The 18,105-nt window shown below is 35.4% G+C and overlaps 1 protein-coding gene across 2 annotated transcripts; it reads right to left on the bottom strand.

Moving 5' to 3' along the window:
- Window positions 1-2,046: 2,046 nt before the first annotated feature.
- Window positions 2,047-6,484, bottom strand: LOC144564580 (palmitoyl-acyl carrier protein thioesterase, chloroplastic-like). 2 transcript variants are annotated; one of them, XM_078314186.1, is made up of 7 exons: window positions 6,340-6,484; window positions 4,511-5,123; window positions 3,923-4,056; window positions 3,649-3,762; window positions 3,290-3,467; window positions 3,062-3,130; window positions 2,047-2,667 (listed from the first exon to the last, which is right to left on the bottom strand). In XM_078314186.1, exons 2-7 carry the CDS (start codon window positions 5,066-5,068, stop codon window positions 2,407-2,409), a joined length of 1,314 nt encoding a protein of 437 aa, XP_078170312.1. In that variant the 5' UTR covers window positions 5,069-5,123; window positions 6,340-6,484; the 3' UTR covers window positions 2,047-2,406. The 2 variants fall into 2 exon arrangements, with proteins under 2 accessions (XP_078170312.1, XP_078170313.1); XM_078314187.1 differs by having other exon boundaries at window positions 4,511-5,184; window positions 6,340-6,441.
- Window positions 6,485-18,105: the final 11,621 nt, after the last annotated feature.

Here is an 18,105-nt window from a genome sequence, read left to right as displayed (position 1 = left end):
CTTCAGCATCTTTATTCAATTAAGAAAACAATGAGGAGCCTTTGAAAATTTCAGGTTATTGTTTTCATCAAAATCAAACCAGATTTCCTATCATGTGAAATGTTGAAATAATCGTCAAGAACAGTCCATACATTAATTTTTTTCATTTCAGTCCCAACTATTTTATACTTTTATTAGGTGCAGCTTCTAGAGAAGCAATTATGAAACATTTAATGTGTACTTGGCCTGTTGGCCACACGGAAAAGACAAGTGTATTAACTAACAGTCTGACAGTGAGCACAGGAAAGCTCTTTGTATGGCTCTCCTCCATCATGGCATATGGCAATTGCCAGTGCACTTTTTAAATTGAACAGCTCACAGTTAGGTCTTTTGGCTCTTTCCAATTTACACACCGAAGAAAAATTAAAAAAATATTTTTTTTTTTTTGCAATGACCACAATTTTTTTTTTTTTGAAAAAAATAATAAATAAATCAGATTATATGAAACAAGATAGATTATGTTTCCTTTAATCAAATTAATGGGCCAAATAATTGGTTGGCTCTATTGAGGTATCTGGTAGGACCAGATGGTCCAGATCAATAGTTCGATTCTAATAGTTTTTGAAAATTGCAGTGTGTATTGGTCTCATTAATTTTCCATACAGTTGTTGGTATGGCTATTGGAGTACATATTCCTTTGAAGTACTCCACTTGGTAGAATGAGCTCTCAAGTCAAAATAATTTTGGTACCCATGTTGTATGTTTGGATGTAGCGAGAATAGCGAGAATAGTGAGAACAGTGAGAATAGTGTTGTTCCGATTCATTCAAACATACTCAGGAACAGCGAAAATAGCGTTGTTCTCGCTGTTCTCGCTATTCCTACAAAAAGTTGGAATAGTAAACGTACTCTCAAATATTCAATCGCTGTTCTCGCTATTCTAAATGTTCAATCCAAACAACATTCCGAATAGCTCCGAATAGCGCTATTCTTAAATAGTAGCTATTCTAGCTATTCTTAACCTACTATTCTTAACAGTAACTATTCTAGCTATTCTCTAGCGAGAATAGCGGGAACAGCGAGAACAGTGCTATTCCAATCCATCCAAACATAATGAGGAACAGCGAGAATAGCGCTGTTCTCACTATTCTCGCTATTCCTACAAAAACATGGAATAGCAAACTACTCTCTCAAATGTTCAATCGCTGTTCTCGTTAATCTAAATATTCAATCCAAATAACATTCTGAATAGCTTTGAGTTAGTGCTATTCTTAAATAGTAGCTATTCTAACTATTCTTAATCTACTATTCTCAACCGTAGCTATTATCTAGTGCATCCAAATGTATTATAGGGGTCCGTTTTAAGATTTGTGCCAGGTTAATGAGGACAATGCAAATCTCATTCTATACGGTAGGGTACTGCACTGGATCTGAACTCTACTTATTGCGGGAATCATTGTGGATCGAATCAATGGTTCGGTTTCAACTATTTATCAAAGAAAAAATTATCCATTTTTCTCGATTAAAAAAAATATAAAAAACAAATGCAATGACCAACCCTACGCTTGGATTTTTCTCCCCTCCCACCCAATCATAAAGCAATGATAACGATGTAAATGTTTTATCTAGCTGAGAACTAACATAAGTATATCAGGGAAGTTTCACTAGTATACCTATTTTGACCTCCTTTGATTTCTTTTCTTTTTCTCTATAAGATGTGATATTTCCATTCCAATATAATTTGGTCTCTCATAAACTAGTTTTGACTCCTGGTGAAGTCATCATTTTGCTCAAGGTTTGACATCTGTATCTATTTTATTGGCAGTAATCGCAGCAAATCCAGTGTTAAATTTTCTTTTATTTAATCAATGCTTAATTTACTTGATGTCTTATTTAGTTTCTCATGAAATCATCCCTCCATATTGTACAGACCTTTAATTTTCTATCGAAAAATGAAGTCCAGATACTTTTTAATAATATAATGTAATCAAATGAATATGCGAAGTACACAATAGTTATACATTACTGGGCAACTCGTCAAAGAACACTTTTTACAGCTTAAACAAAATTTTCGAATAGTTAAATCATAATTTAAGCCTGAATAATTACATCTTCAATACTATCCATTTTCTCAAAAATAATAACAATTCTTCCCATGGATGGTAATGAAATCAAAACAAACAAAAAATGAAAGAAAAAGAATGAAAAAAAAATAGTAGATTAGACCCATAAATCATATGCCCACCCCTTACCCTACCCATACTATATTATACAAGAGGAACAATAATTAAATAAGAATGCACCCTTTATCTCTCATTCTCTCTCTCTCTCTCTAACAATGCTGCCATTTCAACCAGAAATAATTTGAAATCCAAAATTAGAGTTCAGAGTTGTACTGAATCCCCACATTTCTCAATGAATTTCACTTTTAAGCACTCTGGCCTGAGATTGCACCTGCATTCCCTTCTTCAGTCCGTTTTGGCCTCCACTCAGTGTATCCTTTCACAATCTCAGCTCCGCTCTCCAACTGGAGAAGATGCTCACACCTGACCCCATCTTCTCCAGTGCAATCAGCACTGGAAGACACACTTGTCAGGGACTGAAGCACACTGTCCCGGCCACACTCCTTCCTGTACTCCAGTGTCATGCTTGCCAGTTCATGTTTTTCTAAAATGGAAATTGGAGCGCTCTGAAATAATAAATTGTAAAGGATAAACAACCAAAGGTTAAAAAATTAAATACCCAGGAAGATTGACTTAGATTATGAAAACGCGTAATTAGCTGCTTTCCGAGGATAATTTGTTTATTTGACAATGGCATAGATGTAAAAAGACCTAAAAGGCAATATGGTAGTTTAGAAGAAAATCTCAGTACAAGTATAAGGCAAGGACAGAACAACCCTGAACTAACCAAGCATGCATCTGACATCTGTCAAATTAATAAAACATGTGGTTATACCAAGATGGGATGTGTACAAGACCTAACTCTCCAAAAGTAGCTCAACTAAGCTTATCATACTTATCTAGAAAAAAATAAATCTAAATATATTAAGGAGAATATCTATAGGGGTAAAGAAATAGCACCTCTAGAATCCAGCCAATGTACTTCACATTGTTCACATGCTGGTTTACATCCAGATCACCCCATTTCGGCTGTTCAACAATAACACCAGCATATTTGTAAATGGAAAAAAAAATTATAAAATATAAAATTATCTTTATTCAACCCAAAATATGTTAGCAAATCCAGGGTCTATAGTTCCTGTGAAGTATATAAATCTATTGTCATTCAAAAAATAAGAAAAAGCTTACAGTTAAACCCTCTCTGACAAAGCGTTCTGAGGAATCCTTTTTCTCAGCCTTGGGGAGTTTTTTAGCATCCTCTGCACGAATTGCGAGGCGGTCAATGAAATAAGGCCCGATTTCAGCCCGTACCTCTTCTGGCATCTTTGCTAACCGCCTCGTTTCTTTGTTCATCATCACCCATACACTAAATAAGCAAAAAGTAAAAAAAAAATATTCATATTCAAAAACAAAAGTTAATGACTTAATAAGGTTTAGGTACGATTGTGCGAGACATGACCACTGTTTAGCATATTTAGAGGTTATTCAGATATTTTGGCTTGATTGGTAACTTAATTGAGAAATTGAACAATTCAGGTATGAAGTACCTAGTAGCTCTCAAAATAGTCTGGCCAGATTTATAGTCACGCACATGCCAATCCCTTCTCATGCCATTTTTTCCTGATGCACCAACCCATGTATCCACTTCTACAACATCACCCCTATATTAATAAAACAGTAAAAAGAAAAAAAATGAGCTAAGTCAATCAACAAGCAGCACAAAATATTGTTAAATTCTGGTATTAATTTTATTTACAAAATGGTAGAACTTTAGCGAGATTTATGGCAATAAAAAATTAAAAAGTGAGTAGGTATATGTACCAAGAAGGATATTTTTCAACAAGGAGTTGGATTCTACTGACAACCCATATGAGGTTTCTCTTACTCATCTCCGGAGTTGCACCAAAACCATCCCCTAGCAACCCTGCAATCTTCACATGATTAAGCGCAGTCTCCTATAAAAAGAAGTAACAAAAAAATTTAGAAAAATTAAATAATAGGAAATAGTTTCTCCAAGAACTGATACCCGTTAAAATTATAAAATGTTTCCGTACTCCATCTATTGATGGCCTTAGATAAAATCCTAAGGATGTAAAGAGCAATCTGGTCCAATATTGATCTGATTGTATATATTTTTCCTTCCATTGAATTAAGTTCATATTCTGTATCTTACTATATGGATATATTCATATTCTTATAGAACGAATACAAGTTTTCTATCAACATGTACATGCACTGCAAATATACAATCATATGAATTCAGAATAAACCTAAAATAAAAGAAAACGTGAAGTACTATATTAAAGAACAATACCCAAAAACTGCAACATATTGTTACCATATGTTGCAAACTGGTACACACCTAGACATACCAGTCCCAATATGTAAGTTACCACTATAATCCTGTACCTGCAAATGGTTCATGAGGGTCTCAATTGAAGCAGTACGATCAGCGCCAATCTCATATGACCTTATTGGGAAGGTTTGTCTGAAAACCGACCCGTCTTGAATCATGCGCCCAAAACCAAATGCATCTGCTAGCATTTCAGGTCTCTTTGGTTTCCAATCAGATAATGTGAATTGCTTCTCAGCAGCAAGAAAAATATAAGACATCATGGCCGCCAACAAGACGCTCCAGTCTGGCAGGGAATTATAGAAGGTCTTGGAAGGTGTCATCTGAAATGGAGAGGATGATGGGATCGGAGGATCCAATGGAGAGGAACTTTTCTTGAGGGGGTCTTCTAAGAGAACATTTTCAAAAGGGTGTTTTACACCTGGGTTGGTGCCATTTATTTTGGGGAGGGTTTGTGCTTGGGCTTTCATGGAGGATATGGTATCAGATTTGTTAGGTTTTGGTACAGAATTGAGAGATATCACGTCAGGTTTGTCTAGAAATGAATTTTTTGCGGGTTTGATTGAGCTATTTGTTTTGGGGAAGAAACCTGCGGCAGCAAAAGAGGCAGCCATGGTAGTGATTTGCGTAAGGTTGATTCACTTGAAAATGGAACGGACAAATTGAAATCTGGAGAAAAGAAAAGGATTGATTAGCTGTCACAGGGATTGATTTGGTGGCAAAAGTTGTCCTAAAAAGAAGATAGAGAATAAATCTTTAAATAGTTTAATTTTAGCATATATGCAATTTGTTGATATAATGTATGTAGATATCAACAATCCAACTTTGGAGATTGCATGCATGTCCCTAAAATGGAAATCCTGAAATCTTATGGTGTTGATAAGCAAACTGCTTAATTTAGAAAGGCAGCCTAGAGAAAAATTTGAAAAAAAATAATAAAAAAAAGTATGTATAATTTGCTAAGTAACTAAGAGATACTACTTTTGTCTACAATGAAACTAAAGATAAAAAATAATCAAAAGGTGAAAAATGCTGACAAACAATTAGCATTCACTTGGAACATATAAAAGATTTAGCGACATTTGGATAATAGCACCAAAAGGGGTATTGCTAGATAAAAGCAACCAAAAAGAAATACTGGATCTAATAGTCTGCATTTAATTGTCAAAATGTAAGGCAGGTTTTCAAAGCCTGAGAAAAATTGACTTATCTCAACTAAAACTTAGTCCACAACAAGCAAGCTAGATTTAATAAGCAAAAGTATGTTAATTGCTGTTCTTCTTATGAAACTCTGGAAAGAAGGGCAAAGATTTGTTTTCCAAAAATAAAAATAAATTGCAATGACATTTTGAAACTTAGAAAAATGGACAGATAAAGTACCACAAGACATACCTACGTATCCTTGACTTCAAAGTTCAAAGCAACAATCTTTTGTACATTCGAACTAAAAATAGAAGCCACAAGAAATATTGAAAATAGTGATTGGCATTGCACAGCAGAAATACAAGTATGAAGTATGGTTGCACAACTTAAAACTAACAAATAAACCAATACCCCTTTTGCCACCAATAGGGAAAATTGAGAACAAGTAAGGAATACCGTGGGCACTAAACCAAATAAAATAAAATCTCGATCTTGAGAGAAGTTTTAATCAATTTAATTAAAGAATGTGAAGGAACCAGCTGTCGATGAATCTCCACAGAATTAATTACACGACTAAAAATAAAAAATAAAAGTACCTGTTTGGCCTGTCTACCATTCAAAATCCCCAAATAAACTAAATGCAATCCAGATCTAGTGATGAATCACACAATGCGGGAACAAGAAGAACAAAAATGCTACAAGAAATGTGCAAAAAGAATAGGAAAAGTAAAGAATGGCGAACCTTATCTGTCAACTCAGGTTTAATTGACTCTTTCTCTCAGGCTTTCTAGACTCCAGCGAGAGAGAGAGAGAGAGAGAGAGAGAGAGAGAGAGAGGCGGGTGGGGGAGACAACTGGAAGAGAAGCTATTTTTTTAAGAGGTGAAAAGGTGTATTTATACAGGCATTGTATTAGTGCTCAGTTTTTACATCCCTAGGGGCCAAATTTTGTGAAGGAAGAGTGAAATGACCGTTCTACCCCTCCGTCGCTTTTCCAGATTATTTAGATTAGTGGTGACTACTGTTTATGGACTCTTATTAGTGGCACTGATTTAATTTCAGAATACCTGATGCCATTGATTTAGCTTTCACTTGTGACAACTAGGGTGTTTCTAATTTCATCAATTCACTCTGTGAACTCAACTCCAAAACTTATCGGACTTCAAATGACAAATTTGAACTGTTAAAATTCATTTATCTTACAAGTGATATATTTATATGCAAAAAAATTTAATTTTTATATTAATTTTGTATAAAGTCAAGTGATAAAAAAACATTCAATAAATAAAATACACTAAAATTAATTTATAAACCTTCTAATTTTGACCGCTTGAGTTTATATTAAATTAAGTCGACAGTTCAAAATTTTTGCATGTAGACGCATCACTCATAATGTAAACTGATTTCAACGGTTCAAATTTGTCATTTAAAATCAATCTGATTTTTTTAGAGTTTAGTTTACAATTGAGAGCTTCAGTTACGTCCCTACAAAAATAATTATTTTCTTTATTTTAATTACTATCAAATAAATTATTCAATAATACTGAGTAGAACTATGACGTTGTTAACATCACCAAACTTGTTGGTGAATTTAACTCCAATATCTATTGGATTAGTTTTAAATGACAAATTTAAACCATTAAAATCGATCTACTTTACATATATTGTGTTTATAGATAAAATTTATATATTTTCAAATTAATTTAGTAGAAAGAGAAATTAACGTATTAAAATTAACTTATAAATCTTTTTATTGCTATATTCTATATGTAATTAATTTTAAAAATTATAAATTTTATATTTGAAAGCATAATTAGTAAAATAAATCGATTTTAACGGTTTAATTTGTTATTTTAAGAGAATTCTATAAGCTATAAAACTTAATCTTACCAAGGAATAATTATGTAATATGTCCAATAAGTTAAAAATAATTTAAGTTTCTTATATTTTTCCCACGTGGGCAAATGTTACACTCCTAGGGTTAATTTGGGAATACAGCTTAATTGGAACTGTCCAGAAGGACGGCCAACGTAGTTGAACCGTTAGGTGGACCGTGGATGCTTTATTACTCTCCATTCTCATCGAAAAGGAGATCTCCATTTAAGACTTTATGTTGAATTAGGAGAGTCAACTATATTAACATAATTAAAATGTACCATCACATAATTGGAATGAAGACGGTCAGATGGTTATCGGATTGTTGTTCTGTCAGATTCATTCATCTACGTCAAGATTCACACAGATCAAGCTTATACGAACTTTTATAATAATCGAATAACTTTGACTGGACCTTGAATACTCTCCATTCTCATCGAAAAGGAGATCTCCATTTAAAACTTTATGTTGAATTAAGAGAGTCAACTTAATTAACATAATTAAAATGTACCATCACATAATTGGAACGGAGGTGGTCAGATGGTTATCGTGCTACGTTCTTGAATCAGAAGCACAAATACAATCAAGAGAAACAGGATTGAAAATGAAAGAGATGAACTTTTACTGATAACAGCGACTCAGTCGCGAAAAAATACAAAAGAACCAACAGAGAAATGCTCTCAGATTGTCTAATTTCTGGATAAATTCTAACTTGTAAAACATGGGCCTTATATAGGCGATGTGAAAGCAAAAGGAATTATCTAAAACCACCCTTTATTTGTTTCTAATCGATCTACGAGTGACATGTCAGCAACGAGGTGGCATAACAACCTTCAACGGCCTGGCTTCTTTGCAGACCTTGTCCCCTCTAATTCCTGAATACCGTTTCCTCCAGTTCGGTGTTCCTGGGCCTCTTTGTCAGTCACACCTTCAATTAAAAGAGCTGGGCCATTAATAAAATATAAGGGCCCACTGTCAGCTGCACAGTTAAATGGGACGGTCTGACCGTCTTTACTGACCCCCCTCCTCTCCTTCTCTTCTTCTACCAATCCAATTTGCGCGAGCCCAACGGTAATCCTCAATTTATCAGACTCTCGCTGCATTTCCTCCCCCTTAGCAAAATTCGTGTCCTCACGAAGAAAATCAGGATATTTCTCCTCAATTCGACTATAATCTTCCCATGTCGCCTCTTCCTCAGCTTGTCCTTGCCATTGTACTAGCACTTGTGCCACTGCGGCATTCCTGCGCTTAACCATCCTTCGTGCGAGTATCAGTTGTGGGAGAAGCTCCTGAGGGTTCATTGGGCCAATGATTGGTAGTGTTGGAGAGCTCACGGTATTATCACCTATCTTCTTCTTCAACTGGGATACATGAAATACAGGATGGATTTGCGAATTTGGGGGCAGATTTAGCTTGTACGCTACTTCACCAATCCTCTCGAGAACTTCAAATGGACCATAGTATTTGGGACTGAGCTTTTGATTGCGCATGCCCGCCACTGATACTTGCCGGTAAGGTTGCAGTTTTAGAAAGACCCAATCCCCAACTGCCAACTTTCGCTCGGATCTATGCTTATCCTCATTCTGCTTCATGCGAGCCTGAGCTTTTTCCAAATTAGATTTCAGCTTTGCCAGTGTGGCTTGACGATCCTTCAGAATCACATTCACTGCCTCTACAGGTCCTTTTGGAACACTACCCAAGGCTAATTGTGGAGGAGAATACCCGTATAAAGCTTCAAAAGGTGAAGACTTTATCGAGCTGTGCCAATTGGAATTGTACCACCATTCTGCTAACGATAGGTATTGAGCCCATCTATTTTGCTTCTCGTACACCATGCTTCGGAGGTAATGCTCAACACATTGATTTACCTTTTCAGTTTGACCGTCCGATTGTGGATGGTAAGACGTGCTCATCCTTAATTGTACCCCCAATCTGCTCATTAGCTCTTTCCAAAACCTGCTTGTGAAAATTGGATCCCTATCCGATATAATATTACTTGGTAGCCCGTGTAACTTGTACACATGATCCATAAACACTTGGGCCACGTCTGATGCCTTGTATGGATGTTTCAATGCCATGAAATGCGCGTATTTTGTGAGTCGATCAACCACCACGAATATCACCTCAAACCCTTTAGAATTTGGAAGACCGGTTATAAAATCCATTCCAATACTTTCCCACGCCTCATCAGGAATTGGTAATGGTTGCAACAGTCCAGGTGGAGAGACATATTCAGATTTGTTGACTTGGCAGTTGATACAATTTCTGATGTGCTGATACACCTCTTCCTTCAGCCTAGGCCAATAGAAAAATTTCTTCACCCTTTGATAAGTAGCAGTGATGCCACTATGACCCCCTAAACTGGAATCATGAAATTCTCTCAAAATGGCATTCCTCAATTCTCCATGGTTACCAACACATATTCTATTTTTGTACCTAATCACCCCTTGATGTACACTCAATTTTGAATCCCCTTCTCTTTCTTCTTTCATTTTCTGCTTCAAATGCTCCACCCACACATCTTGCTGGTAACTCTCCACTACATCCTCTACCCAATTGGGAATCAACTCACTTAGCATGTTTAATTTGGCATTTAATTCTCCAGGTTGACCATCTTGCCCCTCTCTTCTAGATAGTGCATCTGCCACTTTGTTCTCTACCCTTTTTTTATACTCAATGGTATATTTCAATCCCAACAACTTACTTAAGCCTTTATGCTGCATTGGGGTATTCACCTTTTGCTCAAGAAGGTATTTCAAGCTGATTTGGTCCGTCCTTATGACAAATTCACCACCTAACAAATAATGCCTCCACTTTGAAACTGCTGAAAATAAGGCTAGCAATTCTTTCTCATAGGTTGACAATGACTGGTTCTTTACCCCTAACTTCTTACTCATATAAGCTACATGTCTTCTCCCTTGCATCAAAACAGCCCCAATTCCCGTTTGACACGCATCAGTTTCTAATATAAAAGGTTGCTGAAAATCTGGAAGTTTAAGTACAGGAGCAGTTACCATTGCTTGTTTGAGTTGTTCAAATGCTGTTTGTGCCTCCTTACTCCAACCAAAGCAATTCTTCTTCAACAATTCAGTTAGAGGTTGAGCAATAAAACCATACCCTTTGACAAACTTCCTGTAGTAACCTGTCAATCCAAGAAACCCTCTCAGCTCCTTGATAGTTTTAGGTACAGGCCATTGTGTCATTGCTTCTACTTTGCATGGGTCAGTAGCCACACCATCTCTTGAAATGATATGCCCCAAGTACTCCAACTGATTGACCCCAAATTCGCACTTTGACATCTTCACAAACAATTGGTGCTGCTTCAACACTTCTAAAGCCAACTTGAGATGTTTAGCATGAGATCCAATATCCCTGCTATAAACAAGAATGTCATCAAAAAACACTAGTATGAATTTCCTTAAAAATGGTTTAAAAATCAGATTCATCAAGGCCTGAAATGTCGCCGGCGCATTAGTTAGCCCGAAGGGCATAACTTTGAATTCATACAAGCCTTCATGAGTGTGGAAGGCTGTCTTATGAACATCATTCTCTGACATCCGAATCTGGTGATACCCGGATCTCAAATCCAACTTAGAAAACACTTGAGCTCCATCTAATTCATCCAACAAATCGTCTATAATTGGTATCGGAAACTTGTTCTTCACCGTATCATCATTAAGCCTCCTATAATCTATGCACATACGCCAAGACCCGTCCTTCTTTTTAACCAACAAAACTGGTGAAGAATAGGAACTAGTACTATGCTGAATTAGGTCATTTTTGAGGAGTTCTTGTATGATTTTTTCAATCTCTAACTTTTGGAAGTAAGAGAATCGATAAGGTCTTTGGCTGATTGGTTTAGAGTCAGGCTTAAGCACAATTTGGTGATCAATAGGCCTCCTAGGTGGTAGGGAAGTTGGTTCATCAAACAAACACTTGAACTCTTGCAAAACTGGTAAAAGGGTAGGATTAATTTCTGGTTTCTGCTTAGATTCACTTTCTTCTACTTTAAACAGCTGTGCATAGATCACCTGATTCCCTTTCTTCCTTTCCTTAACTGCATCTAACTCTCCATCACACACTCTAACTTCAGCTTTAACTTCTTCTAATTTCAACCTCCATTTCTTCTCATCTCCTTTCACTGCCATCATGCCTTGCTTCCAATTTACCTCCATGGTACCAAAAGTTGATAGCCAATCGATGCCTAGTATGATATCATACCCTTGCATTTCTAAAGTTCTCAAATTAGCTTCAAATGGCTGCCCTTGCAACTTAAACTTGACATTTCTACACATGGTTGATGATTGCATCCTTTCACCATTGGCTATTCTGACAAACAATGGTTTAGTATCACTTGAGGGTAAATTCAAATCTTGTACCAGGGAAGGTTGAATGAATGAGTGTGTGCTTCCTGAATCTATGAGTGCACATATAGGAATAGTGTGGAGCATCCCTTTATATTTCAAGGTCCTGTTATTCTCATCACAGTTAGGATCCTCTAATGTGATAACCTCATTTTCTTCCACTTCTACTTCTTCCACTCTACTGCTGTCATTATCAGCTATTACAACTTCCTCCTCTTGCTCTTCACTTGTTTCCTTCCCTTTTCCTTCTTCCCCTTCAGCATTAATGACATTTAAACCCTTGTGACATTTATGCCCCTAAAACCATTTTTCATTGCATCTGTAACACAACCCCATGCTCCTCTTTTGTTCTAAAGTCAAATTTTGCTGCTGTTTAGGTTGAGATTTGAAATCCCCAATTCCTTCCACCCATCTCCTGCCTCCTTGGTCCCCGGGTCTATTAGGTTTATAGATTGGGTTTGAATTTGGCTTACTGAATATGGATTTTTTGTTGTTTACCCCTACAGCCACTTCAATTTCTTGAGCTACACCAAATGCTTCTATTAAGGTTTGTGGTTTAAACAAGTTAATCATGTTGTGCAACTCCTCCTTAAGCCCACTTATGAAACTCCACAAATAGAAGTAATCATTTATAATACTGGTTTCAGCTAGCAACCTAGCCTTAGCTCTCTCAAACTCCTCAATATACTCATCTACTGTATTCACTTGACACACTTTCCTGAACATCACCACAGCATTTCCCCCTCTTCTATTCTTAAACCTTTCAAAGATTCCATCAACTAGTATAGGCCATGGTGGATTTGGATTCTCTACCCTAAAACAGCTGTACCACTCCTTGGCCTTACCATAAAAATTCATAGATGCTAATCGTGTTTTATACATCTCAGATGTCTGATAACATTCAAAATAAAATTCACAAGCTTCTAACCAGTCAATCGGATTACTACCATCAAATGAGGGAAAATCAAATCGAGGCATATGAACCTTCTGATTTTGAAACTGAGAATCTGGATACCGGTTAACCCGGTCGCCTTGACCCGGTATTTCTTCAGAACCTGATGGCCTAGTTGGACCTCCCCTGATTTGGTTGTCCAGCTGAGATCGCCCAGCTGAGTTGCTTCCATTTGGCTCTTCGGTTCTCTTGCCATCAATATACGCCTTGAACATCCCTGTCAGCTCGTCGATCTTACTCTCTACTTTATCGATTCGAACATCCCTTGCTTGCAATGAGGCCTGAAGAGAACATTCAGTATCTAGGGCAAATCGGGCCAGCTTGTCACTCAGTGCTGCTAGATCCAGAGGTATCGACTCATCCATGTGGGATTGAGACCTCAATTGCGGAGGCATTCTTCTATTCAATTGCTTTCTGTGCTTAGTTTTCCCCAGCTGATGATCGCTGGCTCTGATACCACTTGCTACGTTCTTGAATCAGAAGCACAAATACAATCAAGAGAAACAGGATTGAAAATGAAAGAGATGAACTTTTACTGATAACAGCGACTCAGTCGCGAAAAAATACAAAAGAACCAACAGAGAAATGCTCTCAGATTGTCTAATTTCTGGATAAATTCTAACTTGTAATACATGGGCCTTATATAGGCGATGTGAAAGCAAAAGGAATTATCTAAAACCACCCTTTATTTGTTTCTAATCGATCTACGAGTGACATGTCAGCAACGAGGTGGCATAACAACCTTCAACGGCCTGGCTTCTTTGCAGACCTTGTCCCCTCTAATTCCTGAATACCGTTTCCTCCAGTTCGGTGTTCCTGGGCCTCTTTGTCAGTCACACCTTCAATTAAAAGAGCTGGGCCATTAATAAAATATAAGGGCCCACTGTCAGCTGCACAGTTAAATGGGACGGTCTGACCGTCTTTACTGACCCCCCTCCTCTCCTTCTCTTCTTCTACCAATCCAATTTGCGCGAGCCCAACGGTAATCCTCAATTTATCAGACTCTCGCTGCATATCGGATTGTTGTTCTGTCAGATTCATTCATCTACGTCAAGATTCACACAGATCAAGCTTATACAAACTTTTACAATAAGGGCCTGTTCGGACGAGAACAGTGTTTTTCAGTTTAATTCTCGTGCCCAAGTCCATTCCCATTTGTCGGCCGAACAGGCCCTAATCGAATAACTTTGACTGGACCTTAAATCAAATTTAGTCCGATACCTATCAGCCAGTTCCAACTCTCACATAATTGGCCATATCATAATGTATCAAGATTAACTGTTAAAGTTCAAACTACATTTACCAAAATAAAAAATATTCTCATAAATAGAGAAGTTTTAAATATTATAAATTTTCAGTAAAACTAAGTATTACACAGAATAAAAATGAACCTCAATCAAATATTCCTAAGTTAATGAATAGTTTTCCTATTCAGATGCATATGTTTCCTATCAACTATTCTTAGAAGTGAGAATAAATGCTCTTGAAGTCTTCAACTAATCAATCTACTAAATTGTCATCTATGTTGGATACCGTATGAGGATTCCCCAACACCTACATGTGTACTTTGTCTGAACTCTGAAATGGAGGCGTCAAACAATTATTTTCTATTTGAATTGGGTTCTTTCTAAAGACCTCGTTCACTCGTTGTGCTACCTCTGCTGCCTTTCCTTTCTTTTCCTCTTCTATTATTTGTTATAAATATAATAGAAGGTGGAGGTGGAGCCGTGGAGGTCAGAAAAGGTACTCCATCTGGGCTGTGCCAACTTATTACTTTATCAAAAAATTAGAGGGGGAAAGGGACAGCAAAGCGTGTCTAGATTGAATTGAATCTTGTGGTCAAGAACATGGGATTAGCATATTTTATAATAAAATAATTTACCCATGCTGGCCATGCTCCTCGGGTTATACGATAATTTTGTTTTGGTTCATGTTTCATTATCTCAATTCGGTCCCTACAGTTTATGATATTAACTAATTTCGCCTTTGACAAAATAGGAAGACGTAAAATGACATTTTTTTCTTAAATTACAAGTACATCGTTAATTGATTCTTATTTTCTTTTATCTCCTATTTATAGAAAAAAATAAAGTACTGATATATTTGTACAATAATATGTGTTGTAAAATTTTAGGAATCAAATTTGATTGTTTATTATTTATTTTTCATGTATTTTATTTAATTAAGAAATATTTTAAAGAACAATTTCGGTATATACTTGTTTGTGTTGTAACTTTGTATATTGAAATATAGAGCTAACATAAACTTAAAATGAAGTGCATAAAATTAAAAAAAAAAAAACAAGTCTTTATTTTCTCTATTTCGCATGGCAATGCCAATATTTTTCTAGCTCGTTTAAGAAATGCATTATGCACATATAGACTATTATTCTATAGATCAGAAAATATACAAAGAATAAGGCAAAATTCGCCACTGTTAATTTCTACACTTGAATCGGTCGCCCAAAATGGCCATGCAACATGCTTATAACTTAAATAGTAAGAAAATTTGAAAATATAAAACACTTCTCTTTGTAAGAAATAAATCTGCTGTGATCTCAAAGCATCACAGAACCCTCCAATTCCATATTCATCTATTCATTTCTCTTTATGCATGAATTTTAAAAATATATAGTTTTTATGTAAGAATCTTAAAGCAGATGAATGGATGAATTTGAAATTACGATATTTTGGAATCACAGCAGATTTATTTCCCTCTTTGTAACAAGTGGCAATTCTTTAACACAGGATTTGGAGCAGATAATACGCTATCAGAACTGTCCAATTATATCTATGGCATACATTTACTTGAAATCATACAATTTTTTTAATGTATAATTAAACGGAGCCATAAGCTCAGGATAAGATCAGGCCCCTCTTCCAAAGCTATATTCATTAGATAGTCCCAAGGAATAAATATTCATTAGACAGACTGATCATTTCAAATCCGATGATTCGATCGGCTCATGTTTGATCCAATTATTGCTCAATGTTTGCCAGCTTGGAGTGTTTTTTTTTAATATCATAAGCAGCAAGAAAATTCAGTATGAAATGAAGCCAGTATCATAAGAGAAATTCAATACAGCCGGCTGCCATTGAGAGAATGACAGATAAAATTCATTTAAAAGAATATATAAAAAAACATTCATTTTCATTGGAAGCAGCCAGTGGAAAAGCTACATTAAATTAGGAGTGTCCATGAATTTTGAAAACTAATTTATTTATAATCGAGTTGTTGTCTATTTGCGGCTATCAATAATCCGTTGGTTGCCTACTCATAATAAAAATTATGATTACATTTCTCACAACAATTCGAGCAGTTGGAGGCCAAAAAATATGTTTATTTGTAGACTTGCTTAATTGCAATTTGTAAATTTTTAGAATACATGCATTAGTGCAGATGGAACTTCTTTTTAGCGGTATAGTATATATATGCAAAAAATTAAGACTTACCGTCTAGGCATTATATAGTTCTTTTACTTTACTTTTTCCCAATGTATTTTTAATTCGGACGAGATCTTCATTGGGCCAGAGATGAAATTATAAAATTAAAATCGAAGTGGCTGAAAATTTTAATATTGTGTACTTTTATTTTATATGAGGAACTAAAAAGTATTGATGCATCTAAAAATTACAAAATATAATATAGAGGAAAACTTAGCATTTCTTTTTCTAACTATTATTCACTCATGCATCATGCAATTGTAGCCTAGAAACTGAGAGGGCATCTTTCTTTCTTTTTGAGAAGTCAAGAAAAACAGCTGAGGCTTCACACATTTTACTGTTCTTTAAATAGATAAAAAATCACTATTTTTGAATGATCTAAATTTTTTATATCATGTGATTTTCTACCTATCTAATAAAATAGTAAAAAAAACTCTAAAAATATAATGTATAATGCCATAGCCTCACTCATGAAGTATTTAACCTTTTGTTTCTTTTTTTCGGGGAAAAAAAGGGAGTTGATGAGTAAAACTAGGGGTGTCAATGGGTACAATATGGGTCGGATGGAAGCATTTTTATATCTGTACCCATTACAAATTGTCTTTATCTGTATTTTATTCTTCCCGCTACAAATTATCTTATCTGTATCCTATCCTTATTCGTTATGATTGTCAAATAACGAAATAGTAGTGGGTAAATAACGGGTAATAAATATAATAATTATTTTCATTACTTATTGAATAAAATATTAAAACATGTACATTCATTTCAAAGAAAATTATGATCATGTTAAGCGCAAGTAAATTAATTAAAGTACTATTTTCAATGCTTATTAATATATATAATATATATAATTTTTTTACAATTATCCGATCGTATAACAGGTATGAAATAGGCTTTATTAGTACTCTTACCTATTTAGATAACAAAAAAAAAATATTGACCTGTACTATATAAGTTTATGAAAAAAAAAAACTTACTCGTACCGTCTTATCGGATACGGTACCGATCAGATAAATAAGTAAAACCTCATTGTACCTTTTTTTTCTTTCTAAGTTTGCTAACAACTATGGAGATCAATTTTGTATCCAAACTTGTTTACTAATAAAAACGTGTTATGTCACCGCAAGTGTTAATCTAACTTTTGTTTTTAAGTACCATTCATGTAGAAATTTAACACCAATGATATTAATATTTAGTTATTTACATATCACGGAACGTGTTTTTATTGAACGACCTCGAAGCATAATTTCTCAACAAAATTAAATCATTTCTTATTTTATTTGGACACCTCGTTGGCTACGTCCAATAATGGACGGACATAAAAATCAAATGAAGAAAAAAAGACAAAAAGGAAGAAAAAGACTTTCATCTGCATTGAATACCATCTCACATACATCTTACCAAAAAGTAAACTAAACCCCCCCACCCAAACGTATCACACACTTTGCAATTTGAACTTAAATTGCAGCGTTTATAAAAAATAAGTCAACTTGTAGGTATTTATTGATTTGTTTTTTGCAGTTCAAACTTGACTAGTTTTGTAAATTTGCAGTCATCAGGAGAAGCCAAAATTTATTAGGGTTGCTTGACTATTGCAATTTAATATGAAACTTTTGAATTTGTGCTACCAAGACCATAACGTAGGTACTACACATATACAAGAGCTCAATAACAATAAGTAATATCAGTGTTCTAAATAGCGCGCTGTAGCGTTTTTGGACTTTAAATACTAAGCTATGGCATAATAACACGTTATTTGAGCTATGGACGCTATAGCGGTAATAGCGGTCCGCTATAGCGCATAGCGTGTAGCGCAAATAGCACCCGCTATGCAACATTTTTTTTTTTTCTTTTCTTTTCAATTTATATGGGT

The sequence above is a fragment of the Carex rostrata genome, chromosome 13, assembly GCF_964058835.1.
Source record: "Carex rostrata chromosome 13, lpCarRost1.2, whole genome shotgun sequence".
Taxonomy (NCBI): Eukaryota; Viridiplantae; Streptophyta; class Magnoliopsida; order Poales; family Cyperaceae; genus Carex; species Carex rostrata.
This window is presented reverse-complemented; position numbering and strand designations above follow the sequence as displayed.